The 26,665-nt window shown below is 41.0% G+C and overlaps 7 protein-coding genes across 12 annotated transcripts in view, besides 1 other annotated feature; 4 read left to right on the top strand and 3 right to left on the bottom strand.

The window, feature by feature from the left end:
• The window catches only part of eys (eyes shut), a 47,265-nt gene extending 45,314 nt beyond the window's left edge, over window positions 1-1,951 (bottom strand). For both annotated transcript variants that reach the window (NM_001032399.3, NM_001272995.1), the window contains exon 1: window positions 1,452-1,951. The gene's annotated coding sequence lies outside the window, so the exon portion shown is untranslated. The remainder of the gene's footprint in view (window positions 1-1,451) is intronic.
• Window positions 1-4,870, top strand: part of CG9967 (uncharacterized protein) — a 48,596-nt gene extending 43,726 nt beyond the window's left edge. For 2 of the 3 annotated variants that reach the window (NM_001272994.1, NM_001014461.2), the window contains 4 exons: window positions 2,761-2,969; window positions 3,182-3,505; window positions 3,929-4,115; window positions 4,341-4,870. In NM_001272994.1, the coding sequence (NP_001259923.1) occupies window positions 3,204-3,505; window positions 3,929-4,115; window positions 4,341-4,748 (897 nt within the window). In that variant the 5' untranslated portion in view covers window positions 2,761-2,969; window positions 3,182-3,203 and the 3' untranslated portion in view covers window positions 4,749-4,870. The remainder of the gene's footprint in view (window positions 1-2,760; window positions 2,970-3,181; window positions 3,506-3,928; window positions 4,116-4,340) is intronic. The other variant, NM_134825.4, reaches the window with a different exon arrangement.
• CG16995 (uncharacterized protein) lies at window positions 4,759-5,683 on the bottom strand. Its single transcript, NM_134824.4, has 4 exons — window positions 5,590-5,683; window positions 5,382-5,489; window positions 5,100-5,326; window positions 4,759-5,050 (listed from the first exon to the last, which is right to left on the bottom strand). The coding sequence occupies exons 1-4, from the start codon at window positions 5,602-5,604 to the stop codon at window positions 4,960-4,962; spliced, it is 441 nt and encodes a 146-aa protein (NP_608668.2). The 5' UTR covers window positions 5,605-5,683; the 3' UTR covers window positions 4,759-4,959.
• A 7,059-nt stretch (window positions 5,684-12,742) lies between these two features.
• Window positions 12,743-13,528, bottom strand: CG31949 (uncharacterized protein). Of its 2 annotated transcripts, NM_001201754.1 has the most exons (2): window positions 13,127-13,528; window positions 12,743-13,048 (listed from the first exon to the last, which is right to left on the bottom strand). In NM_001201754.1, the coding sequence occupies exons 1-2, from the start codon at window positions 13,448-13,450 to the stop codon at window positions 12,914-12,916; spliced, it is 459 nt and encodes a 152-aa protein (NP_001188683.1). In that variant the 5' UTR covers window positions 13,451-13,528; the 3' UTR covers window positions 12,743-12,913. The 2 variants fall into 2 exon arrangements, with proteins under 2 accessions (NP_001188683.1, NP_722791.1); NM_164474.2 differs by having other exon boundaries at window positions 12,836-13,528.
• An 859-nt stretch (window positions 13,529-14,387) lies between these two features.
• Window positions 14,388-19,534: a mobile genetic element.
• Window positions 19,535-22,892: 3,358 nt separating this feature from the next.
• On the top strand, window positions 22,893-23,407 carry robl22E. 2 transcript variants are annotated; one of them, NM_001272993.1, is made up of 2 exons: window positions 22,893-22,927; window positions 22,989-23,407. In NM_001272993.1, the coding sequence occupies exon 2, from the start codon at window positions 23,009-23,011 to the stop codon at window positions 23,300-23,302; it is 294 nt and encodes a 97-aa protein (NP_001259922.1). In that variant the 5' UTR covers window positions 22,893-22,927; window positions 22,989-23,008; the 3' UTR covers window positions 23,303-23,407. The 2 variants fall into 2 exon arrangements, with proteins under 2 accessions (NP_001259922.1, NP_608667.1); NM_134823.3 differs by lacking the exon at window positions 22,893-22,927 and having other exon boundaries at window positions 22,933-23,407.
• An 807-nt stretch (window positions 23,408-24,214) lies between these two features.
• CG17237 (uncharacterized protein) lies at window positions 24,215-25,128 on the top strand. Its single transcript, NM_134822.3, has one exon. The coding sequence runs from the start codon at window positions 24,424-24,426 to the stop codon at window positions 25,000-25,002; it is 579 nt and encodes a 192-aa protein (NP_608666.1). The 5' UTR covers window positions 24,215-24,423; the 3' UTR covers window positions 25,003-25,128.
• Window positions 25,129-25,723: 595 nt separating this feature from the next.
• Window positions 25,724-26,606, top strand: CG42658 (uncharacterized protein). The gene is made up of 2 exons (NM_001414100.1): window positions 25,724-25,949; window positions 26,012-26,606. Exons 1-2 carry the CDS (start codon window positions 25,836-25,838, stop codon window positions 26,537-26,539), a joined length of 642 nt encoding a protein of 213 aa, NP_001400992.1. The 5' UTR covers window positions 25,724-25,835; the 3' UTR covers window positions 26,540-26,606.
• The last annotated feature ends 59 nt before the right edge of the window (window positions 26,607-26,665 follow it).

Here is a 26,665-nt window from a genome sequence, read left to right as displayed (position 1 = left end):
GTATTTGATTTCGTGACAATCTGAACAATTTTCACCTTTCTTCTTTGACTGCGTTGAGTGAAAGGACTTTAGCAAAAAACGTTTTATTTACACATTTTTTTCGCATCTCCATTTTTGAAATACCTTATGGCATGAAATACCCTATTCCTTACTTTTGTATGCCTCGCAAAATGCGTAAACTTAACTCGATTTCAGACAATTTTTTCGTACTTTCTGTTGCTGTGCCTTTCTATGTTTTCTTTGGCCAAACAATTCCTTTTGAAGGTCCTGGCCAAGTGCTTTGCCAAAAAAAAAAAGGATGCAAGTTGTAATTTCATTTCTCGCAACTCTTTGAGATTTTCCCGGACATTTTTTCCATGTGTGTTGGGGGCGTGTTTAATTCAAGTTGGCAAACAACATAGAGATAAAGTTTGCTTGGATTTCACTGAAATTGTTGCTGTTATGGCCCATTTTTTCCTCTACCTCTGGTTACTTTCCTTTTGAGTCTCCCAAGGCCTGTTGTCGTTTCCTTTATTGCATTTGTTATCCTGCTTGTTACCCACGATTTTTTTTTTTCGAGGCTTTAAGCGAATTCCACAATTTATTTCATCCATCTTACTTGGCCAGCTTATTTTGCTTATTCATGACCCAAAGTAAAACCAATTTAACTTTTTGCTCATCAGTAAAGCAAATTTAATTTGTTTGAATATCACTTTGGCAAAACATTGAATATTTATCTTTGCTTTAGATTATAATCCTTTTTAATATTGGCATTTTCCAAGCAGATTGCATTTAATAGAAATTCAAATTTAAATTCTCCGTTACGTTATACTAATTACATATTTTCTTGGCAAAACTTTCAATCTACTTTGAGAATTAGTTTTGCAGGCTTTTATCTTTAAAGAGACTGGAACTTGTTGAGGCAGCTGAAGTTTAGAAAAGGTCACTTTGCAAGTTTTCATGCTCAAAGGACTTTGAATATTTATGAAGGAAAACGATTTATATATCGAAAACATCTCACAAACACATTTATTAACTACTAGTTTATTAATTGCCACCGATAAAATTTAAATCTCTATTTTTCTTAGTCTTTGGCTACCCTTTTCAAAAAATTATCTACTAAATCTGTCACAGAAGTTTTCGTGAATAGTAGTAGCTCTCTTACTATTTTGGCAAGTTTGCCAAGTAAACATTTTAATTTTGAACAAGTGCCACGCCCACTAATTGGGTCATGGGGGCCGAAACGGAAGAGTTGGAATAAATTACATCCGTTCGGACATTCCTGCTTGTTTGCGAAATGTCAGCTCTCCGTTCTGGCGTATCTTTTTCGATCTTGAAATGCGGCATTCGGCAAAAGTTAAGAGACTTAAATTCTGGCATTTGGGGCTATCAAATATGAGTTTCGTTAGCCGCCACTCTTATCAGTTAGCCAAAATTTCGTCTTCGCTATCGTTATGTTGATTTCCACATACCAAGTCAGTTTATGGTCATTATCCCAAGTGTGAGGCGGGGGACTCCCCTGTTTTTCCCTTCGCTTGCTGTGTGCTAGTTTTGTTGTTTTTTGGTCACGTCATCGATTAGCAATGTGTTGCCATGGCATCTTCCACTTTACAGCAGCACAACACAAACACCCAGGGAACGGGGGCGGAAAATCACACAAACTAACACGACTAACTCCCTTGAAAATCCGTAAAAGTCCCGACCGCAAGAGTTGTAAACAAGCAAAATCCGTTCGTTATTTGATTTTTTGTTTTATGTTTTTAAATCCTTCCTTGGCTAGGACGGTATATCCTGCGTTTTTACACGAAAATGCACACACACTCAGTTTTTCTCTGTTTTTCACACCGTTGCACTTGTGTCGATGGTAATGATGGACTTTTTCAACTGATGATGGTTCCCGACTAACTGAGCTGATCCTTGAGGGACTGCGACTGGAACACGACCGTCTGCTCGCACGGTTCGCCGTCAACTGGATCGCCTCGAGCTTCCTTAGAGCCATCGTTCCCGAAAAGCCGAGTCCGCAGAACCGAGCGGGGAAATTCCGTCGTGAGTTATGCATTTCCCATCTACGATGACAGAATTTCCCTGGCTCTCTTCAGCCAGCGCTTTTGCTCTCTTTCTTGTTTTGGGCAATTTGGTGGCGTTCAGTTTTCCGATTTTTCCTTTGTCCAGGTGGTGGGTTCGCATTTCGCCGGTTTGTTTACGTTTTTGTGTGTTGGCCCGCTTTCTTTCAAGCCGGCTTTCTTTGCTGGCCAACATATGACTGCTCCTTTCGGGGTGGCTCTCCTACGAAACGAACTTAATTGATTGAGAAGCTTTACTTTGGTTAGAGGGTGCGGTTTTGGTAAGTCAAAATATTCCCAAACACGCTAACAAGGGTTGGTAATCAGTTTCTTTGTCGAGGGAGGATTTACTACATTGGGCTGTCCAAATAATATATTAAATCTAATGAATTGAAGTACTGCACTGTTTCTAATAACGATTTTATTGAAAATTGTTCATTTTTGTTATTAGGTTATTTTTTGAATTTACAGGAACAGTGCCCCCAAAAATCGAAAAGCTCTTAAATACACGGTACCCATGACCAGCCATAATAATGATGACAAATATGGCAAAGGCTCCAACTCCTTGTTTGTCCTTACCATGACCCCTTCCTTTACCTTTGCCCTTTTAACCACAGAAACTGTTCGCCGCCTGAATGTGCCAGGCAAACCGCTTTTGGTCGCAACTTCGTCTGGTTTCGGCTTATTTACAACAATTTTTCGTTACGTTTCGTTTCAGGCCTGGCCAAAAGCCACAAGCACCAAAGGCAGCTGGCCACGGGGACGAGGAGAGTGGCACAATAGACAAAGTGTATCAATTATAATACGGGCACAAGGCGAAGGATCCCCAGCCGGGGGCCAAAGGAAGGGGATCCGGGGTCCAGTAACCAGGAGCCGAAAAGCAGGATACCAGAGTTGCAGCTAACACAAAGAGAAAAGGAACTAAAGGTATTACCTTTCTTTGTTTTTATATAAAATGGTGCAGTGTACTTTCCACTTTTATAATAGTGTAAACAATCTTATATAAATTATTTTGTCAAAAAATTTTTAGATCTCATTTAGTTAGCAGGGTTACGAAGACTTGAAATAAACATTAACTGAGTGAATGACTTCTAAACAATGTGAATTCTCTATTTTGATATCCTTTTTTGCGACTGTAGAGGCAACCACACTTGCAGAGCCATGTTGGCTACGACAAGTACAACCACAATTACCTCGGATCCGGGCATCCTCTGTTTTCATCACTGCAACGTGAAAGTTTTCTGCTTCACTTTGCCGCACACTTGTCCCCATTGCAATGCCCCACTGGACGCGGATGTGGATGCGCATGGGGATGTCGATGGGGATGCGGATCCGAGTGCGCAACTAGACAGGGCCGGGCCACGCCTCCTCCTCCTGCCCTTCCGCCTGCCATATCCTTTTGTGCGGGCCACGCAGCATCCGTGCGCCATTGTCCTGCGTCCCTCCGCCGGCGATTTCCTCAAGTAAGTATGGTGCAACCCTTCTAAAAACCCATTCGCTGCAGCTGGTGACATTCAAGTCCACCAGCAAATCAACGAAATGTTTTTATTAGTTTCGATGTGCATTTGAATCGGGAGTGGTGCACTATCGAAATCATTTATACACCACTTTTGTATAAAGTAATGATGAAATGAGGCTTCAGTATTCAAAGGCCATGTTCTATAGCTTATCCGAAATTTTAAAACAATTCAGATATTAATAGCCAAGCCATCGAATCAGACTATTTCAAGCGGCTTGTCAATGTTTTTGTGGCAGCCAGAACCATCTCTAAAATTCGGACCGAACAAATTTGTGCAAATGTCTGTGGGCAATATTTTTTGGTTTTGGCTCCGCTTGGAGTATCTTTTATGGCTGGAATATATTTTTGATGCGCTGTATTTCCGCAGCGATTACAGCAACGCCACCGATTTGCATATCGCAGTGACCACATCCGGCGGCGACATCGTGGAGTTCGATCGCTTTGGCCTTCGCCGCCATCGGCGGGATGATAATCCTCCGGAGTGGCGGCAGTCGCTGATGGTGGGCGATGTGCCGGAGCCGTGGCACGACTTTTGGGACGAGGTCCTGCAGCAGGTGAGTGCAGAATCCGAAACTAAAGGGTGCCTCGATTTGTAGCTGGTAAAAAATGGTTTATCTCAGTTTCTGTTTGAAATGTATGTATACAAATGGAGTGAATGAGAATAGAATATGGCCAGTTGCCAGACTGTATTCTGCACTTTGACATATCCATTCACCCTGTTGAGAATCAATGCAAATCCCTAACCACTCATCTATCCTTTGGTCCATTTGCATTCACAGATCTGCGCCCAATCGGTGCGCTGGTCCATCGCCAGTTATGCGGAGGAGAGCCACAACTGCTACGCCTTCGTCCTGGCCTTCCTGCAGGCCCTCGGCCACGCCCACCTGAGCGAGGCCGCCCGCAGCAAGACCGCCTTCTGTGAGCAGTGCATTGTTCCAAGGACGACGACAGCGGGCAAGTACATCTCGCTGTATCGCAAAATCCGCAGGAGCGGCATCTACGTCCATCGCCAGCAGCCTAAAAACCGCAGTAAGCCAGCATCCGCAACTCCTCCAAGTTCCTACCCCTCAGACTCGTGCGATGGCCTTGGCAGCAGCAAAAAGGTCTCAAAAAAAGGATACTCCAGCAGCAGTATTACAGGACTTGCCAACCGCCCGCGGCCCACGCTCTGCACCATCGAAGAGTAATTAATCGATTAGATAGAAATTGTGTTTGCAACTTTGCAAAGACTTTAGCGTAGTTAAATTTAATAAATTCAGAACAAAAAATTGTACGTTACATTTGTATTAAAAAGGTAAATTGTGGGTACAAAGGCGCCAACGTCCTTAGTGTGAAGTTCATGTACATCTTTGGAATGATTTTAGCATATATATACCCCTATATACAATATATATACATCTATTGCATTGGGGGTGCGACATTCTCCCTGAACAAGTTGTTGTAGTTGCCAGGGGGATTGTAGTTGCACACAACATAGATGGTACTGCCACTGAAGAATGTGTTTAGTCAAAGACTTAATAATTAAGTTTAGATCTTACCTCTTCGCAAAACCCACGCCTAGCTCGGTGGAGCTCTTCCAGACCACCTGAGTGAAATGGCCGGTGTTACCTTGAAACGACGGAGAATTCCAATTGTACTGTCGAATCTCTTCGTACCAGGATCTGACGGCATCGGCACCTTTCAGATTTCCCCCGGAGGCCATGTAAATGTTCTCACCATATCCACTGTTCTGTCGATGTTCCATGCGATTTCTGGACAGCAAATACTATAATAGCGATTTGCTGGAGCTTCAATTAGTTGATGATCTGGAGAATACTCACATTGGCCCATTCCGTGGCCAATCGATTCAGTTTGGGACTCAAAGTCAAGGGTTGAGCACCATGCTTGGCCCGATATAAATTGTGGGCTTGAAGAACTTCTTGCTCAAACTGAAATTTGCAATTTTAATAAACAAAAAGAAGGATATATGAAACTTGTTTTATTTGATGTAAGGAGCTACCGGATAAATTCCTCTGCTTCCCGCCTTACTTGTTGAGCGCTCATTATGCCGCTTAAAATTAACGTTTTTACTCAAGTTAATATTTAAATTTTGAACTACTTTCGCTGGCACTTGTCTTCGGAAACTGTTCTCGTTTGGGGATCGGCGACACTTTTTTATATCGATTTTCTTATCAGCTTGCCGAAGTTTTGCACACACTCTATGCAGTTGTGTTTCGACAATTAAAGCTGACTAAGCTATGATGATTAAGATGCCGGTGTCTCAATGCCCATCGTCACTATGTGTACTGAATAAAGCACCTTATCTCTGCACTGCTATATATGTATAAATAAAACATTTAACAATAAATGAATAATTATTAATTGGCCAATAACCGATAAGAATGTTACGTATTTTAATGTTAAAATAACATTAGCTCTGTGTAAAATCACCTTGTCATTATGGTAACCCCTATAATCGGATTTTTCGAATAGATTTTAAATGGAGTTTTCTTGACGGCTCACGGCGAACCCATTCACGACCCCGGAGGAGGCTGCCTCGTCCAGATTTCATATCCCCGGCTCGGCTTTTGTGGCTGCCACTAGCGCCTGCCTCATTAATGAACGCAATATCCCAGACAGGAGCAAGTGACAGGACAGGAAACGGAAACGAGGACGAAGACGAGGGCACGAACGGGACTCTTGGTTATGCAAAACTGTCATGAATCGGGAAAATGTAATTACATTCTCGTTGATGACGTTGATGAGCAGCCACGGACTGAGGCTCAGTCTCAGCTCCAGCCCCAGCTTCAGTCTCAGCCTCCGAGTCGACATTTCATCTTGGATAGAGCGCAATACGTGCATATAAATTGTATAATGTCGCATCGGCCAACTTTGGCGACACGTAATTTCGAAGCAAATAAGTTTTCCCCACCCCTCCCCATGCTGGCGTCTTGGCAAAGTTTCGCTACCTGTGAACTTGCCACCTTTTACTCACTTCCTAATGCCGTTGTTTACTCGCCGGGATGGATCGGTTGTCATTATTGAATTCAACAGTTGGGACGACTTGTGCAGGAAATGATACTGGCTGGCCTGACACCACCACTGAGATACTGCTCCAAATGATAATGAGGGTAACCACCTCACTTTGAAATTGATACACAGGGAAAAATAAACATAAGTTTACATGCGCATTATTCACGTGACATTGTGTTCGTTATTCAAGTTCAAGTGGTATTTATGAACGGAAATGTTGTTCAATGCATAACGACACGTTCTTGGACTCTTTGTTGACAGACCCCTAGATATAAATGCCCTGATTGAAAGCCATATCCATCTGCCTTGAGTCACCATGGCTCATAATAGTGGGCCAATGCGCTTTGGCGAAATACCGCGATTCTCCCAAGGTGATATGAGAGTGGTGGGTGTGACTGGTGGGTAATTCAGTTTGTACTTGCGATGAGTCAAAACGAATTTTCAAATCAAGGTGGCTGTTTTGACTCTCTTGTAGAAAACCGCCTTATTAATTGAGTCAACCCTCTGCAGAATCGATTTCATAAACTGTCGCCAATGGGATCAGTTTTGTCTGGGCTATGGTTGTTATCTGATTAAAATGTATAAATAGACGTTCAGCATAAACGCGCAAGAATGGGGAAAATCAAATAGAAGGCAATAGACCTTGAGCGGCATTTAGAACCATTGTTTTCTATGCTCTTCTCATCCATTCCCCTTTGTATTCCGCTTGGCATTTTGCAATTTTGCGAACTTTGTACCCCAGATTTTGACCAAGTGCCGAGCTGCAAGCTGGCGAGCTGGCAAACAATTTAGACCCGGCGTCATGGCGATGATGTAGATGCCTTTCTATGGCTGCACCGAACCAATCTGCTTCTTATGTTCCGAAACCCCCGCTTTGCTTGCTCCATTTGACACGTTTTCAGCGCCGTGGATATGGGGATGGTTTGGTGAATGGGGGAAAATGCGGGCTAAAAGCATTGAAAATCTCAACTAATGTCAAATGCTTTGTTGTCGAAAATCCAGTTGGGAAGCACGAGGAACTGAGCTGGGCGAATCGAAGGTTTCTCCGTTGACACTTTTAATTTAGTAGTGGGGTATTTATCATTTGGACGTATTAATAACTACCAATGCATCAGGCGACCAAGATAAATGCATTTTCTTTGTCATCCATCTGCTGATTTCGGGGAATCCCCTTGTGCAGCGGCGAAGAGGATTTGCAAAGTTTGCAAAGCCCTGTTCGCGACAAGCTTCCACATAAAACCCTGTCAAGTATCCACTCAAAGTTGAGTGACGGACAAATATTTGCTGTCAACGATTTGCTTTGATTTTAATAAGACCGGCAAGAGTAAGTAAGTAGCGCTAATGATGAGCGATAAGCGATAAGGAAAAAGGAAATCCAATCACACATATTAATATCCACTTAACTTTGTGACAATTACTATTGAACATTGTTATATTAGCGATAAGAAACCTGTGCGGCTCAATTATGATAAGACCTTATCTGATCGTCATATTTGTCAATTTCTACAATATGCTTTATACAATACAGATAGACAATATAGATATTATACAGATAATAGCTATTTCAATATTTTAGATATACATTTACTTTTAGTTTAAAGTCCAAATGATATTGCAGCATAACATTTCCACATTTAACCCCATGGAGAATTCAAAATACCCACAAAAATGAAAATTCAGTCACACTTGAGTTTCCCAAGCCGTTTACTTTGCACTTGCCATCTCTTTCTATTTAAATCTTTCTGTCTCTCTTTCGCTCTGTTTTATTCAACGCCGTGTCCAAAGGAGGCGCATAAAAAATGTATTCACACAAATTTCTTGTGTCAACTTGAAGTTTTTAGCGAATTAGCAATTTGTGCAGCGGTCGCAGTGGAAATTTTATACCAAATTGCAAATTCGTGTTGACTTTGTTTCAGTAAATTTTCCACCTCGGTTTTTTTTTGCTGAAGTAGGGCTTTTCGTTTCAATCCTCGTCCACTTTTTCCCCAATTTCTTTTTTCTTCGTGTTGACTTAATGGAAATGTAAATAAAAGTGAAGTTGATGCGGATAAAGCCCGGCCTGCATTTGACTGATAAGTTTTATACGTATTTTAAACTTATATATAGTTGTGGAAGAGGAAAAACTTCGAGCTCGATTGCTGGATTAATTGTCATCTCATCTGTCTTCATTTGTCGGTTGTGGGATTGTGAGATCTGTGAGATTGTCATGCATATTAAGTGGCAAATTTAAAAAGCTCATAACTGAAAATGATTAGCGCCATTTAAGTGTCGCTGACAGCTGTTTGTATTTTGTGAATTCGTGTCGATGGCTTTATTGCGTGAATATCGCGCATACGCAGCGGAGCCGTAGGATGACATTTTCCTTCACTTGCAAGGATATTATGCGTACTTTACGTAAAACAGCTTAAAGGAAATTCAATAGCTGTGGAAAAAAGAGCGCACTTGTGTAATCACGTTATGATAAGAAGACCTTATCTGGCCTTAACTACTTATTGTGCTAGCTGGCTATGTTATTCCATTACCATGCTCCATGGTTCTGGGCTTTCATTACGTATCTACAGGGAGAATGTTCCCTTTATGCCTGAAAGGCTGTTTGGTACAAACCTATATTGCATTCCCGTCTCTCCACTTACAAGGATACTATGTATGTTTTGCCCGTATCAGAGACCACAAATTGCAGCTGCTGCTGTTTAATGCCACAACTTTCGATTCCGCAGGCCAACAGGCGCACTGGCATCCTTGCATGTCCGAGTCCTTAGGAAAATGTCTAGATGGAGTGCTGCTCAAGCATGTTGCAATAAAACTAAATCGAATTCAAACACAAAGTTCATTTACAGTTCATCAACTCGGTCTAGCTTCATTTCGACGGGGTGAAGGCAAACAAAATGTGGCTCCCGGAAACTTCTAAACTTGGCTTTTATGCTAAATTAAGTGTGCTTGCGCCCTGAGTACTTGGCTGTTTTACAAGTCCAAGAGTCGTTGGCTTATAGGTGTTTATGTGTTAAATTGATTCGCCAGTTCTGCAATCTAAAATTCGCCCCAAGTCAAAATTGATTATTTTGTTTAATGCAAGGAATTTTCCATTTGCTAATAATGGCGCATTGATACACACTTATTGTGTATATTGGTCAACCTGCACTATATGTGTGCACTTGTTCCATCGACACAGAAAGCTTCTGCGGTTTGGCATTTTCGGGGCCAGTTTTCGGTTATCGGGATGACGCAGAAAAATCAACCGAAAATACCACGGGAAATTGTCATTGATTTCGATTAATTTTCAATGGCTTTTTTGGCCGCCGGAATATTGCTAATTGCGTGTGTAAAGCGCGTTTATTTTTTGCAAACCGTCCATCCCCGCCCCGATGTTATGCATTAAATAAATTTGCTGATAATTTGATTTTCCGCAAAAACGGTTTGCCACGTGTTTAGCATACTTTTGCGGGTTGAATGGTCAAATGAAAAATTTGCAGCTGCTGAAAGTGCACAATTGGTAAATGCCCTTGCTGCGATTTATCCGGCTTCAGTCCAAAGGTCACTCCGTTTGACTTACTCGCGCTCGACTGGCGACTGAAAATCGTTTTAAGTGAACACCGAAATGCGAAGGAATTTCTGCGAGAACGCGTTGAAGCGGAAAATGCCGCTCAAGCTGAGTAACTGGATTTGCTGACAGCCCGGGAAAATGCTAGGTTACATTCGGAAACTGAAAAAAAAACCGATTGGAAAAACACATATTTCAAGTAATTCCAGCAATAAATCCTAATAATATCAATACCAAGGTGTAAAGTGCTTAGGAGGAAGTATGTGTTGCACCTCAAGGTTTCATTTTATAGTTTCATTGTAATTCATTATTTAGATTTAAAAATATTCAAAAGCATTTTAAACATTATCTTGCTTTAAAAATTGTCGTAATTGCTAGAGCAAGACCATCTACATCTCGACTCTTGATGTCGGTTTGGTTGTAACTTGCGTGCTAATTTCCAGCTGCCGAATTCACTTGACATTTCCACCAACGCCGAAGATTTGCATATCTTCTGAGCCGCAGCATGTGGAATGCAAGTTAGGATTTGGGGAAAATCCCCAGCCCAGTCGCACTAGTCGCATTTTCAACTGTTGCCGGAGCCCCATGATGTATCCACTTCACATCGTCTATACGTTTTGACAGCTGCTCCTCGAGTTGCTGCTTCTGCGGTTGCCGAGTTTGGCTTTTGACTCGAGCAGACATTTTGGCCTGGCAAATTACCAGAAACGGAGAAGGAGGAGACGAAGACTCTTGCCGGAGGAGTGGAGGGGATGCTGGGTAAAACAACCCATTGCCTTGTGGGTAGATAAGGAATTTTCATCACTTAATTGACATGTCGGGGAATTGCGGAGCGCCCCTGTCTGGAATGGAGATTAGTAGAAGTTTAAGTTTAACCAGCGAACATCCATTAACCGGGATGGGGACATCAAAGTTGAAATCAAAGCCATTTCGAAGTCAATCGTTGCTGCCAAATGTTGAAAATCATAATATTACCATATTTTCTAACGTCCACTGTGTAACCTAACCAAATGAGCCCGAACTTTTGCCCGAAGAAGCGTAGGGCCTGTGTATCTATCCACTTGGATCCTGCCAGATTCTTAATTGTTTCGTGTGCATCTACCAATTAGACTCAGCCAGAAGAATTTTCGGGTTAACCAGCACAAGAAAAGTGAAACCCATTTGGCCATTGACGCAAAACGTCACTTGCCGTTGTCAGCCCGAATCCTCATCTCCCAATCTCATCCTCATCCACAAGCACTTCTCATCCGGCGTCCTGCATTCTGCATCCTTTTTCGGCTCCTCCAATCAGGAGTGCGTCATAAGCGGGTTATGGAATTTTCATTTCAAGCCAAGAAGACGACCTGAAAATGGCAAATGGATCTGATGAGTGGCACTGGGCTTTCCTATGCACAGATGCCAATTTCTGGCATCTGTACATAGTGCACATTTGCTGCATTACAATGAAAGTTGGAAAGTCAATCTTTGGGCTTTGTGGATTAGGTATTGGGCAGCTAATTGAATTCCTTACATAAGAAGGCTCTGAGAAAAATGACAGATTTTGTTATCTGTGTATATAACACATTTATGTGTATTTTTTTTTTAGGAATCGATTGTTACTTCAAGGGCATTTCGATCTTGTTGCCAGTTGGCCTTGATTGAGCTGGCCCCTCATTCTCGCCCTCAGTCAATTTAATTGGAAGCGGGCACAAGCTGTTTGCTGGCGTTACCCTTTTGACATTTAATTAATATGCAAATGCCGCCTCGGTTCGGCATTTCAATCCCGCATCCCAACCCATCCCATGCCCGCAGCATCTGACACTGTTAGCAGCTCCTGAATCCACATGCGATGGCCACTTCCTCGCCGGAGAAAGAGGATGAGTGCTCTACCAGATTCGCTGGCAGCGTAAACAAACCGAGAAGGAATTAGAAAGGCAGCTTGTCATTCCGCCGGCGTCGCAGATTTCGTGCAGAGCTTCAATTGCCGGCTGAGTATGAGGAGGATGAGCTAATGGGGAGTGGCATGGTGGTATTGTGGCATCCTTGACATCCTTCGGGTGTCCCACAGGAATGCCCGCTCGGAATTTACGAGCCGCTCGAGATTAGCCTCCCCTGGCTGTTGGCTTTAATTGCGCACATAGACAACGGGCAAGGGGGCGTGGCCGAGAGTCGCCGCGTCAGCAAATGCCTTCCCCAGTCCACAGCAGCCATATACTGCGCATTCCACATACGCCGTGTGCGCCCGAGGAGATGCCCCAAGAATCGGTGTCGCTGCATTGTAAATATTGCATTGGGCAGGCTCAAATAAACACACTTATCGCAGCGAGTGGGGAGTCGTAAATATATATGTTTGCCCCTATATGTATCGTTGATGCATAAATTGTTGGCTCCCCGATCGAGCGTGTTTGTTTGTGTGTGTGTGCCACCATTTTATATCTTATTTATTTCAATTTTTTTGCCCATTCGTTGGCGCGACGTGTGTCGAACACATTTTATTCGAATGTTTTCCTCCGGTTGTGCCCTCTTATTTTTATCATCCTTCGGGAAGCAATTTAAAATATTGCACACTCCCCTCGCAGCTGCACTTACTTTTCGGTTTTTCCATTTTAACTCTCTTTTTTTTTTGGCTTGGCCATTGACGTGGCCGTTGAGTTGAGTGATTGCAATAAACGTTTAATGGAGCAGAGCTTTTCTTAAGGAAGACAGCGTAGAAAGCGATGCGAAAAAATGGCGAACAATTCATTTCAGATTGCAAATATTCAATTTGACAAGTTATTAATTATAATTGCTTATTTGACAAAATGGTTGTCCTATTTCAATACTTCACTTCTTGTGGGTTTTTTTCCACTTTCTTATGTCCCGTTTTAACATCTTGGTCTCTTCCTCGGCTATAAATGAAAGGACACTGGGTGTGACGCAGTCTTCCTTGCAGCCAAAGAACTTCTGCATATCGCTGATCTGGAAACAGTTGAGAAACACAGCCGATTCCACAGCCATAAGAACCATTGTCAGTATAAGCGGAGTGATATCCTTTACCATCAAGGAGAGTTGCTCATTCAGACAATATCTCAGATTTCTGCTGGCAGAATCCACCAACCATTGCAGGATATAAAACATGGGCCCCCAAAGGACTAGCAAAGCCACCTGGAGAGCCAAACATAGGACCGGAACCTCGAGGATTGCTCCCGTTATGGTTTCTGGAAGAATTGGCCCGTACTTCATCTTCAATTTATGCAGAAAGATTATGGCGATAAGTAAGAAGAGAAGCGAATCCGGTCTTGCTTCCACGGGACTCGGGACCAGTCCTGTGCAGTGGAAAAATAACGAAAGGAACAGGGCAACCATAAACGATGCCTCCATTTTGTCTTGTGTAGAAAATTTTCAATTTGTAAAAAACTACGAATTTTCTAACAACTGCTTCCGATTACTTCAATTGGACGACTACGATTGTTAAGAAAAGTGTTTGAACTTATAGTCATGGCTAGCTCATTTTTGAAGTTTATTAAGCTGTAAATAATTCAAATCGTGATGTACCCGGCGGCCATCAAGGAGTGGAAAAGCCCTGTCATTCACTGGCTGGCCAAGCAGGCATTCTTGGATCTAAAGAACATCATCCCAATACTCCGAAATCTTCGGCATAGCCAGCAAGGATGGCAATGGTAAATAATTATTGCCATGTGCTCTCTTTAGCTTGGGAAATAATAATAATATACATATAATACTAATAAATATATATTACATAGATCGAGGCCAATCGAAACCTTATGTCAAGTGAATATGGATTCCGAGACCCGTCGCAATTTATTCAGCTCCACTTGCATAAAGCTGTTTAATTTGTTATACACAAAGTGCACCTGAGCCTCTGGGCTGAGAGGCAGTACCAAAAGAAGATAAATATATATATAAAAAAAAAAACAGAAGGAAAAACAGGCAAAGGCAAATGAATAAACCAACAGCGCCGGAAAATGACGATACAAACCGAAAGGAAGGCTACAGAAAAATGCAAAGCGCTACTGCATATTAATCTGACAGAGTATTTCACTCAACCTCAAACCCAACCGCACAGGGTGTCTTGGCTATAAAAGATTTCGCACTTGTTTCCAATTAATTTAATACCCAGCAAATATGCCTATTCCATAAACAAACTATAAACTCGATATGCATGTATATGCTCTTTGCATATGCATACGGTAACATGTGGAATCAATTCTTCCAGTGTAGGCAAGGCCATCGGGCCATGTTGCGAAAGGACACGCTGTCTGCGAGAACGGCGACCGCGAAAGACATTTATTGTATCTGTTGGAATATACTATTCAACCTACAAAAATAACGTTAAACAACACTACTTTATATTTGATATGAATGGCCACACCTTTTATGCCATAAAACATATTGTAAGAGAATACCACTCTTTTTATTCCTTCTTTCCTTCTTGTACGTTTTTTGCTGTGAGTAGGTCGTGGTGCTGGTGTTGCAGTTGAAATAACTTAAAATATAAATCATAAAACTCAAACATAAACTTGACTATTTATTTATTTATTAAGAAAGGAAATATAAATTATAAATTACAACAGGTTATGGGCCCAGTCCATGCCTAATAAACAATTAAATTGTGAATTAAAGATTGTGAAAATAAATTGTGAAATAGCATTTTTTCACATTCTTGTGAAATAGTTTTTTTTTTCACATTCTTGTGAAATTATTTCCTTCTCAGAATTTGAGTGAAAAATGGACAAGGCTAAACGTAATATTAAGCCGTTTGATGGCGAGAAGTACGCGATTTGGAAATTTAGAATTAGGGCTCTTTTAGCCGAGCAAGATGTGCTTAAAGTAGTTGATGGTTTAATGCCTAACGAGGTAGATGACTCCTGGAAAAAGGCAGAGCGTTGTGCAAAAAGTACAATAATAGAGTACCTAAGCGACTCGTTTTTAAATTTCGCAACAAGCGACATTACGGCGCGTCAGATTCTTGAGTATTTGGACGCCGTTTATGAACGAAAAAGTTTGGCGTCGCAACTGGCGCTGCGAAAACGTTTGCTTTCTCTGAAGCTATCGAGTGAGATGTCACTATTAAGCCATTTTCATATTTTTGACGAACTTATAAGTGAATTGTTGGCAGCTGGTGCAAAAATAGAAGAGATGGATAAAATTTCTCATCTACTGATCACATTGCCTTCGTGTTACGATGGAATTATTACAGCGATAGAGACATTATCTGAAGAAAATTTGACATTGGCGTTTGTGAAAAATAGATTGCTGGATCAAGAAATTAAAATTAAAAATGACCACAACGATACAAGCAAGAAAGTTATGAACGCGATCGTGCACAACAATAATAACACTTATAAAAATAATTTGTTTAAAAATCGGGTAACTAAACCAAAGAAAATATTCAAGGGAAATTCAAAGTATAAAGTCAAGTGTCACCACTGTGGCAGAGAAGGCCACATTAAAAAAGATTGTTTCCATTATAAAAGAATATTAAATAATAAAAATAAAGAAAATGAAAAACAAGTTCAAACTGCAACATCACACGGCATTGCGTTTATGGTAAAAGAAGTGAATAATACTTCAGTGATGGACAACTGCGGGTTTGTCCTTGATTCTGGTGCTAGTGACCATCTTATAAATGATGAGTCGCTGTATACCGACAGTGTGGAGGTTATGCCTCCACTTAAGATTGCAGTGGCCAAGCAAGGCGAATTTATTTATGCCACTAAGCGTGGTATTGTCCGACTACGGAATGACCATGAGATTACACTGGAGGATGTACTCTTTTGTAAGGAAGCTGCTGGTAATTTGATGTCCGTAAAGCGTCTCCAAGAGGCAGGAATGTCGATCGAATTTGACAAATGCGGTGTAACCATTTCGAAAAATGGGTTAATGGTTGTCAAAAATTCAGGTATGTTAAACAATGTACCTGTGATCAATTTTCAAGCATATTCTATAAATGCTAAGCATAAAAATAATTTTCGTTTATGGCATGAGAGGTTTGGCCATATAAGCGATGGCAAATTATTAGAAATAAAACGAAAGAATATGTTTAGTGATCAAAGTCTTCTAAACAACTTAGAGTTATCATGTGAAATTTGTGAACCCTGTTTAAATGGTAAACAGGCAAGACTTCCTTTTAAACAATTGAAAGATAAGACCCATATTAAAAGACCACTTTTTGTAGTACACTCAGATGTCTGTGGGCCTATTACTCCAGTTACTTTAGATGATAAAAATTATTTTGTGATCTTTGTTGATCAGTTTACACATTATTGTGTAACTTATTTAATTAAATATAAATCTGATGTGTTTAGCATGTTTCAAGATTTTGTAGCCAAGAGTGAAGCTCATTTTAATTTAAAGGTTGTGTACTTATACATTGACAATGGTAGAGAATACTTGTCAAATGAGATGAGACAATTTTGTGTTAAGAAAGGAATTTCTTATCACTTAACAGTGCCACATACACCTCAGTTAAATGGTGTTTCTGAGAGAATGATAAGAACCATTACGGAAAAAGCTCGAACCATGGTTAGTGGTGCAAAGCTAGATAAAAGCTTTTGGGGCGAAGCAGTATTAACTGCTACTTATTTAATCAACAGAATTCCTAGCAGAGCACTTGTTGATAGTTCAAAGACCCCATATGAGATGTGGCACAATAAGAAGCCATACTTAAAACATTTGAGAGTGTTTGGTGCAACTGTTTATGTGCATATTAAAAACAAACAAGGAAAGTTTGATGATAAATCATTTAAAAGTATTTTTGTGGGCTATGAACCCAATGGTTTTAAGTTGTGGGATGCTGTAAATGAAAAATTTATTGTCGCAAGAGATGTTGTTGTCGATGAAACCAATATGGTTAATTCTAGAGCTGTTAAATTTGAAACAGTGTTCCTGAAAGATAGTAAGGAAAGTGAAAATAAAAATTTTCCGAATGACAGTAGGAAAATAATACAAACAGAGTTCCCGAATGAGAGTAAGGAATGCGACAACATACAATTCCTGAAAGATAGTAAGGAAAGTGAAAATAAAAATTTTCCGAATGACAGTAGGAAAATAATACAAACAGAATTCCCGAATGAGAGTAAGGAATGCGACAACATACAATTCCTGAAAGATAGTAAGGAAAGTAATAAATATTTTCTGAATGAGAGTAAGAAAAGAAAGCGAGATGATCACCTGAATGAAAGTAAGGGATCAGGCAACCCGAATGAGAGTAGGGAAAGTGAAACAGCAGAGCACTTAAAAGAAATTGGAATTGATAATCCAACTAAAAATGATGGCATAGAAATTATTAATAGAAGAAGTGAGAGATTAAAGACTAAGCCTCAGATATCCTATAATGAAGAGGATAATAGTCTAAATAAAGTTGTTCTAAATGCTCACACTATATTTAACGATGTCCCAAATTCATTTGATGAAATTCAATATAGGGATGATAAATCTTCTTGGGAAGAAGCCATCAATACAGAGTTAAATGCTCATAAAATTAATAATACTTGGACAATTACAAAAAGGCCTGAAAACAAAAATATTGTAGATAGCAGATGGGTATTTTCTGTTAAATATAATGAACTTGGAAATCCAATTAGATACAAAGCTAGATTGGTTGCACGAGGATTCACTCAAAAATACCAAATAGACTATGAAGAGACATTTGCTCCTGTAGCTAGAATTTCAAGTTTCCGATTTATATTGTCATTAGTAATACAGTATAACTTGAAAGTCCATCAAATGGATGTAAAAACAGCTTTCTTAAATGGCACGTTAAAAGAGGAAATTTATATGAGACTTCCTCAAGGTATATCGTGTAATAGTGACAATGTGTGTAAATTGAATAAGGCAATTTACGGACTCAAGCAAGCGGCTAGATGCTGGTTTGAAGTATTTGAGCAAGCATTGAAAGAGTGTGAGTTTGTAAACTCTTCAGTTGATCGCTGTATATATATTTTAGACAAAGGTAACATCAATGAAAACATATATGTATTATTATATGTAGATGATGTGGTTATAGCTACAGGAGATATGACAAGAATGAATAACTTCAAAAAGGTATTTAATGGAAAAGTTTAGGATGACTGACCTAAATGAAATAAAACATTTTATTGGAATTAGGATAGAGATGCAGGAAGATAAAATCTATTTAAGCCAATCTGCATATGTTAAAAAAATTTTAAGTAAATTTAACATGGAAAATTGTAATGCAGTTAGTACTCCTTTACCTAGTAAAATAAATTATGAATTACTTAATTCAGATGAAGACTGCAATACCCCATGCCGTAGCCTCATAGGATGTTTAATGTACATAATGCTTTGTACACGCCCAGATTTAACTACTGCAGTAAATATCTTGAGCAGATATAGTAGCAAAAATAACTCCGAATTATGGCAGAACTTAAAAAGAGTTCTTAGATATTTGAAGGGCACTATCGATATGAAATTGATTTTTAAAAAGAACTTGGCATTTGAAAATAAAATTATTGGTTATGTGGATTCTGATTGGGCTGGTAGTGAAATTGATAGAAAAAGTACAACAGGGTATTTATTCAAAATGTTTGATTTTAATCTCATTTGTTGGAATACAAAGAGACAGAACTCAGTAGCAGCCTCATCAACTGAAGCTGAGTATATGGCCCTATTTGAAGCCGTGAGAGAAGCTCTATGGCTTAAATTTTTATTAACTAGTATTAACATTAAACTAGAAAACCCCATTAAAATTTACGAAGACAATCAAGGCTGTATTAGCATAGCAAACAATCCCTCATGTCATAAACGAGCTAAACATATTGATATTAAATATCATTTTGCCAGAGAGCAAGTTCAGAATAATGTGATTTGTCTTGAGTATATTCCTACAGAGAATCAACTGGCTGACATATTTACAAAACCGTTGCCTGCTGCGAGATTTGTGGAGTTACGAGACAAATTGGGTTTGCTGCAAGACGACCAATCGAATGCTGAATGAAATTTTTTATATATATTTTTCAAATTTAAATTCCTGTAAACATATTTTGTTACAATGATCTGATCGGGTTTTTCTGGGTTTTCCCCGTATCCTCGCAGCAAATGCTGGATCAGTTAACACTTCCCAGAATGCACACCACCCACATTTGATAGTTACTAATGAATATTATTGTTATGTTTTTAATTATAGACGTTATTTTTGAGGGGGCGTGTTGGAATATACTATTCAACCTACAAAAATAACGTTAAACAACACTACTTTATATTTGATATGAATGGCCACACCTTTTATGCCATAAAACATATTGTAAGAGAATACCACTCTTTTTATTCCTTCTTTCCTTCTTGTACGTTTTTTGCTGTGAGTAGGTCGTGGTGCTGGTGTTGCAGTTGAAATAACTTAAAATATAAATCATAAAACTCAAACATAAACTTGACTATTTATTTATTTATTAAGAAAGGAAATATAAATTATAAATTACAACAGTATCCTTAGCGCGGCTGACAGACGCGTGCTGAGACGATGATGAATTTGCTGCCGCCGATGGCTCCGGCCTCCCGTCTCCTGTCCTCCTGCTCATTCGCTGCCATTCCTGCTCCTTGCTCGCCCCCAAAAAAATGATGCGAATCGTTGGGGGCACAAAGTGAAAAACTCGGCTGGCAGCCAGCGGAGCGGCAGAAATGACGACAGACAGCCTTAGGGACAGACGAGCAAGTGACGAAAAAAAATGCAAATAAAATGCCAGCTTATTGAGTCAGTGGTGCTGGTGGTGGTGCGGAGAAAGGAGAAAGTCCGTGGCGAACAAGACACTTTTTAGTTGATTGAAAAAGGTGATGTCAAGGTTTTTCTTTTTCCTTTTTCCTTCTTTGTTGACCTTTTTCAGTTAAATATGATAGAAGTTTTTCACGCTGATGGGAAAATGGGGCGGGTCTGCTGGGCATTAAGTTGAAGACAGCGCTACGCGAAAAGTGGCTAGTAATTCAGAAAAATAATTTATTTAAAATATGTACATCAGACGATGATACTGGATTAAAGTTATAATAATATGACTTCCCTTGCCAAACATTCGTATCATTTATCACGATGAGGTAGGTTCAAAAGGCAAGAGCACGCTCATCCAGAAATAAGTCCACAGCCAGAGGATTGTAATGAAATACCAAAAGGCCCAACAAAAAGGCGTCAGGTGCAGACAAACACATTCACGCCCCACGCACACAGACACACAGACAGACAGACAGGCAGACACGCAGGCACTGAGGTCCTCGAACGCAGCGGGGTATCCTGTTTGAGCATTTATCCTGCCCAGAGGCTCCTTTCTGCAGGCCCACGCTGTAATATTTAATTTAAAATTGTAACCCCCGGGAATTTTGCTTATGACTTTGCGAACGCAAGCGAGCGTCAAATGAAAAAGTGTCACACTTAACCAGATCCTCGGTATCGAAGTGCTTTGTTCAAGGACCTCAAGTTGCCCCAAATTGAGATTGCATTGCAGTCGGGGGCAGGCAGCGATTTTGGTGGATTTGTGCCGAGTTCCTTTCCTTCTGGCACTTTAGGTGCGATTGAGGCTATATTTGGGTACCGAGACATACAGGGAGTTTGGCGGACTATCATACCATCGAAATTAGTCACAAAATTAGTCAAATGATGTTTTAAAGTTGGCTAAATTGGTATACAAGATGAATACTGGGGTGCAGAAATATACAATAATTTATTTACAATCACAAAGCCCCATGGCTCTATCACGAATATTAATTTTTATTCAACAAGGGTTAATTTAGCGATTTCTTCCACCAGCAGACATGATTATTGTGCCCTTTAAAGCGGCTTTGCAGTCGAGCCCTTTCCGCCGTCACACACGGCAATTAATTAAAATTCAATTAAGAACAAAGCTGACACGTGCGCAGCCACAGCCACATTGCTCAATCATAATTTAAATTTGGCCAGGACGAGATTATCCTGCATAGAGAGCAGGATACCGGAGGCCAGGACAATGTAATGTAATGGCTGCGTGTGCTCCTTGCTAATTGCAAATGAAATACGATTCTCATTAACTTGTCCTGGCTCGTAATTCACTTACTCGAATTTGCCACTTGAAATCGAAGGCCTCTGGATCGGTTGGCATGTTGGTCCTGTTCTGTTGATCTCATTATCACCTTGCGGCATTGTTGAAATATTTGCAAGAGTGTCCAAATACGGCCAACGATTCGTTGATTAACAAATTATGATTTATTAAACGGCCTTATGCAAATGCAACGAATGCAGGATGTGAGAGGTGACAAAGCGGAGGAAGTGCCAGATGAATGATAAACTGATAAAAAAAAAAATGAATTAATTGGCAATTAATTACGGATTCATTAAACGAGTCAAATATCATCGAAATAAAATGTATTTGCGCGCACACTTAAATCGCTCGAATGTCAGTGCCAAAGTATTTCTTTGGCAACATTTTAAAGCCGAGTGTCGGAAGGGCCGGGAAAATTTAATGTGATTTATGTCGGACCGAATTGTATGCATAAATAACGCACTCGAATTATTATTAAATGCGAAGGACAAACTTGTTTTCATAAATATCAAATTACGTACATTGCAGCATATTTTCCCATTAAACAAATACACCAATCGCCAACAGACTGGCCAAATTGCTTTGTCCGCCAAAAACATGTTTTTGTGTTCCACCTGACTTTGTAGCCACTGAAAAGCGAGTGTGTTTGCTGGTTGCATATTGCAGATTGCAAAAACATTTGTAAATGTTTCAGCTTTAGTTTGGTGAGCGAGAGTCAACAGCCAAACAGGATCAAGGACTCTGGTTCTGGCTGTGACTCCGAGTCCTGTTGGATTGGAGTTGGGATATTTGTGTTGCTTTTTTTTATGTTCGCCCACCGTGCAAAACTAACTATTTATTCAACAAATATGCAATAAAATGCATAGTCGGTCTTCACATTTTCCCGCCCATTTCCAGCCCCATTTAACGCAGTTAGAAGCGCATTTTCCGCATTTTCAATTCTCCGGCATTGCATGACAAATTGCATTTGAGGTTTTTCACATGGACATTGATTTAATTACCAAATGAATTTCCTTGCCGGCCAAAAGTCGAATAAGAAGTTTAATTTCCCCCAAGTCTGGCCAGCAATTTGCATATACACTGGCCAAATCCTTTTACGTATCTGTATGTCCGCCTGCCCTCTGCCCGTTTGAGTAATTTCATTATGAGTTTTAAGACTTTTAATTAATTTAAAAAGTGAACAATTTTGCACTCTTTTTCATAACAACTCCGGCCGGAGTCCGCATTGCATTCCGTAGTCCTCAGTAGTCCGGCTTTTGTCTGGCGTAGTCTGGACGAACCGGAAGAGTGGCATAATTTCCGCACCGCCTCGAACTTGATGCAAACATTTCATCTGCATCTGCATTTCGAGTGGTCCGGAGAGCAGGAGCCAGAACAGGAACAGAATCGGAATCGGAATCCGGATCAGGAGCCAAGGCAGGGGCACTGGCAGCATCAACAGCATTCAATTAATTTTCCGTACTTCTGCCATCCACAAAAGCGAAACTTTTGCAGTCCGACATCCGGCATTGTTGCCAACTTGAATGCTTATTTACGGACACAACAGCGCCAGAATCTCCCGGATTATGCCGAACATCATAAAACTTGTATCGACTCGTTAAACTGGCAAATGAAATGAACCCGACAGATGACAAAGCAGCCTCAATTATACGGATATCAAATGGAAATATGCAAAGTTAGTTGTAATATGGGGAATATTTCTTAGTATTAAACTATTGTGAACTATGCTAACGAGTAGTCTGATTAAATTTGAAAATATATTTAGTGAAGTGAGTGAGTTACTTCAAGTATGCCCGGAGCTTTCATTCATTTGCATGTATGGTTGTATTGTAGTAGCAGAACGAACACCTTCTTTGCATCGAAATTTCTCTAATAAGGTAATCGAATAGACGCAAGGATGTCCGCCGAAGTGGAGGAACTATTGAAGCGCTTTCAGTCCATGAAGAACGTCACCGGCATAGTTGTGGTGGACAACGACGGCATTCCGATCAAAACGACCCTGGACTACACTCTGACACTCCACTACGCGGCACTGATGCAAACGGTGCGGGAGAAGGCTCGCCAGGTGGTCCTGGATCTGGACGCCACCAACGAATTCACCTTCCTGCGGCTGCGGACTGAGCAGAATGAGGTGATGCTGTGCCCGCAGGAAGATTACTTCATCATGGTGATCCAGAGCCCGTGCGACTAGAGCACAATATTCCAGGCCCAAGCTCATTCCGCTGGCAATTATTTTCAGGCAGAGTGTTCAGTAAATGTTATTAAAATACTCGGCATAGTCTCGATTTCGCACACCAGCATTTCGTCATTAATAGCATTCAGTTGCAAATTATTTGCATTGGGAATCGCAATTGAATTGGAATGTCACTTGCGTGCGGAGCACTCTTATTCGATATGCATCCTTTGGCCCGCATGCATACATATACGATATGCATGGATCCTTTACCCCACGAAACCCGGCATCCTGTCCGGGCAAACTCATTTACAATAAATGAAGACTGACTGAGGCAGCCACGAAACAAATAAACTTTTTTGCGGCCTCGCCAGGATGCGAGCATGTAGGGATACGGATGCCACGGCCACCGAAGTGGAGGTTCCTCCTCTGGGCTTTGCTATTTTTCATTTAATTAAATATTTTACATGCAAAGTGCATTATGAGCAGTGGGCGAGGCAAAAACCAAGCAGATAACTTGGTAAAGTCACACGGGCGCCTCTCGGGAGGCCAGGACATCGATGCCAATCCATCTATCCACCGGTGCAGGACGAAACTATTCACTCGAGATAACTTCATGAACAGTTGTGGCAGGATATAGAGCACTACTGTCGCAGCCATCAATTCGAGACACCGCAAAAGGGGGGCAGAAAAGTGGATAAGTTATTTTTCACCTCGATCCTAGAGCCTTAACTTCATTAGCCTAATGACTAAATGCACTTTACCATGATCTACATCGATGTAGCTATTTTCTGCAGCTGCTTTTCCTGTTTCCTTACTGTTAGAGATGTTAATTGATTTTTTTTATAAACCTGTTCTTATTTATAGTTGTATTACCTTGGATTGGATCCTAGGATCATGTTTTCTTTATAAAATTTCCTTTTGACAATTGTAAATTAAATCCGAATCAAGCCAGTCGTCTTTCACCTGTCAGCATGTCCGGCGTAATCATATTTCTGTGTCTTCCAATCATTGTTTTCCATTTTCCCGAAAGCATGTGTGTCACTTAACAGCAAACATAACATAGATTGTTGGCTGCACACGTCCATCCCGAAATCCGTAATCCATAAACCGTGAACGTTACTCGTACAACCGATCCAATGATGTCCAGGAAAGGCAATCAACTCCACCCGTCATCAATCCGTCCATCATCGACCACACCGGACTGCAATCAGAAGCGGCGAGGCGACATGACAGCTCCTCCTCCGAACCCAAAGCCAGAGAAAAGCCGCATCATGGAGATGCATGCGATTTTTCTGGGGCACGACACTCGCGGCGACAATAAGATATCCATCCGGCACCTGGGCCACTGTCTGCGTGCGATGGGCGCCACTCCCACGGAGGCGATGGTCAGCAAACATGTCCGCCAGTACGAGGCCTCCACCATGCAGCGCATATGCTTCGATGAGGTCATGGGCATCTACTCCAGTCTTGGCAAGCACGGCGGCATGTTGTCTCCCAAGAAAAAACAGATCGAGGCGGACCAGTTCGTATCCAGTCTAAGGGTCTTTGATACGGATAAGTCCGGTTGGATTCCCGCCATCAGACTCCGGCGCATTCTAACCAAGACCGGGGAGTGCATGGGCAGCATGGAAGTGGACGAGCTGCTCCAGGGTAGGATCAACAAAGACGGCTTGGTCGACTACAAGAAGCTGGTTCAAGACATTATCTATGGGTAACTTGGGGGAAATCAAAAGGAAAGGAGAGTCATTCAGAGGAGCTGGAAATGGAAGAATAGCCCGGAAAACAAACCATATTTAGACAGGTGAAAAATGTGTTTCAAATAAATGTTTGTTTAAAAACCCAAAGAGAGCAACCTTAATGTTTCCAAAGCTATGCAGTCCAAAGAAGGATTGCATATTTTCAGGCGGTCTGAAAAAATAAGCAGCAAGGTACATACATATATACATATATATATGATAAGGGGTAATCATCAGATTAGGTAGATTTCTTTCCTATTCTGCTGGTATTATTTCATAAAATGTAACTGGAGAGTGGCATCTGTGAATCAATCGAAACTGCCCTCAGTGCCATTATTTATACAGAGTGCCCCACATATGGCATCATTAATTGTTCACCACACCCAGTACTCTGCAGGGAAATGAATGACCCAAAAAGGCAGCTGGACAGCTGAGTTCATCATCCATTTGGTAGTGGGATTCGGAATCGGAAACGCTGGCCGCCCAGAACAAGTGCAATGGATTGCAAATAATTTCAAAGCGCTGCCCCAAAACATGGAAAGTGCCTAATGCTAATGCGTGATGATGCCTCCAGCTGTGGTCAGCGATTCGGTGGGGAAGATTGGAAATAGGAGCACTAGTATTCGGGTGCGGCTGGTGGTGGCAATAAATGCGAAAACATGAACTGCACCCGGATCGATGGGTGGCATATGCAAATGCTGTCAAACACACTCCAATTCCTGGCATATTTCCGACACATTTTGGTAGCCTTCGAAATAGAAAGAAATAGAAAAAGGGAACGAGGCGCTAGTACAAATCAATTGGAGGACAGAATGGAGTTGCTTAGTGTGGGCCCTCAAATACTGACTTTCTATGCCCCCTATGATGACCGTCAAAGAAGGATGGTGACTTTGCTGAATCCCAACGATAGGCATGTTCTTTTCAAAGTGAGATGAACAATCCATCGTGTATATGTCCATCCATCTACTGTTTGCAGCTACTCTTGTAGGTCACATCGAATGCCTGGCTTAACTATACAGTGAATCCCAATACCGGCAGGATAGGACCATATTCCTCCAGCGAGATCATCGTAAGTCTTAAAAGCTTTGATTTCAACGCGGACGAGAGATACAATCATCACTTCGTAATTAAATCCATGTTCGAACCTCGAGATCACAAAAATGGTCAAACAATTTTGTCGATTTTTCGCGAAGTTTCCCACAGACACATCTCCTCGAACACCTTACTAGTGCGACTGGAGGCGCAGCCCTTTCCGTTGGACAGTTCTGGCGTGGATTCACAGTGTGACTTTACCAAAAATTCTGTGGACACCGAGCTGCAGCTGAGACAGCTCTATGAAAACAGTGCATATAGGCTGGAAGCTCCTGCGAGTCAGAAAACACCAACGGGAAGCCGCCATCTATCCAAGCTAGTGATCATTGGTTCATTGACTTTAGTAGTACTGACAGCATTTGTGCAGCGAAGGCTTATGTTTGAAACGTTGATGGACAACCAAAACGCGGATATACATTTTTAATAAATTGAATTGTGTTTTGGAAGCTCAGCAGCTGGGAATTACTTTGAAAATATATAATAGATAACCGAAACGTAGGTGCATGGTATTCGCGTTATAACCACACTTGCCAATAACTTTTAAGTAAAA

Source organism: Drosophila melanogaster, chromosome 2L, assembly GCF_000001215.4.
Source record: "Drosophila melanogaster chromosome 2L".
In the NCBI taxonomy this organism is placed as follows: Eukaryota; Metazoa; Arthropoda; class Insecta; order Diptera; family Drosophilidae; genus Drosophila; species Drosophila melanogaster.
Note: the sequence above shows the minus strand (reverse complement) of the source record. Positions and strands in the feature narration are given on the sequence as shown.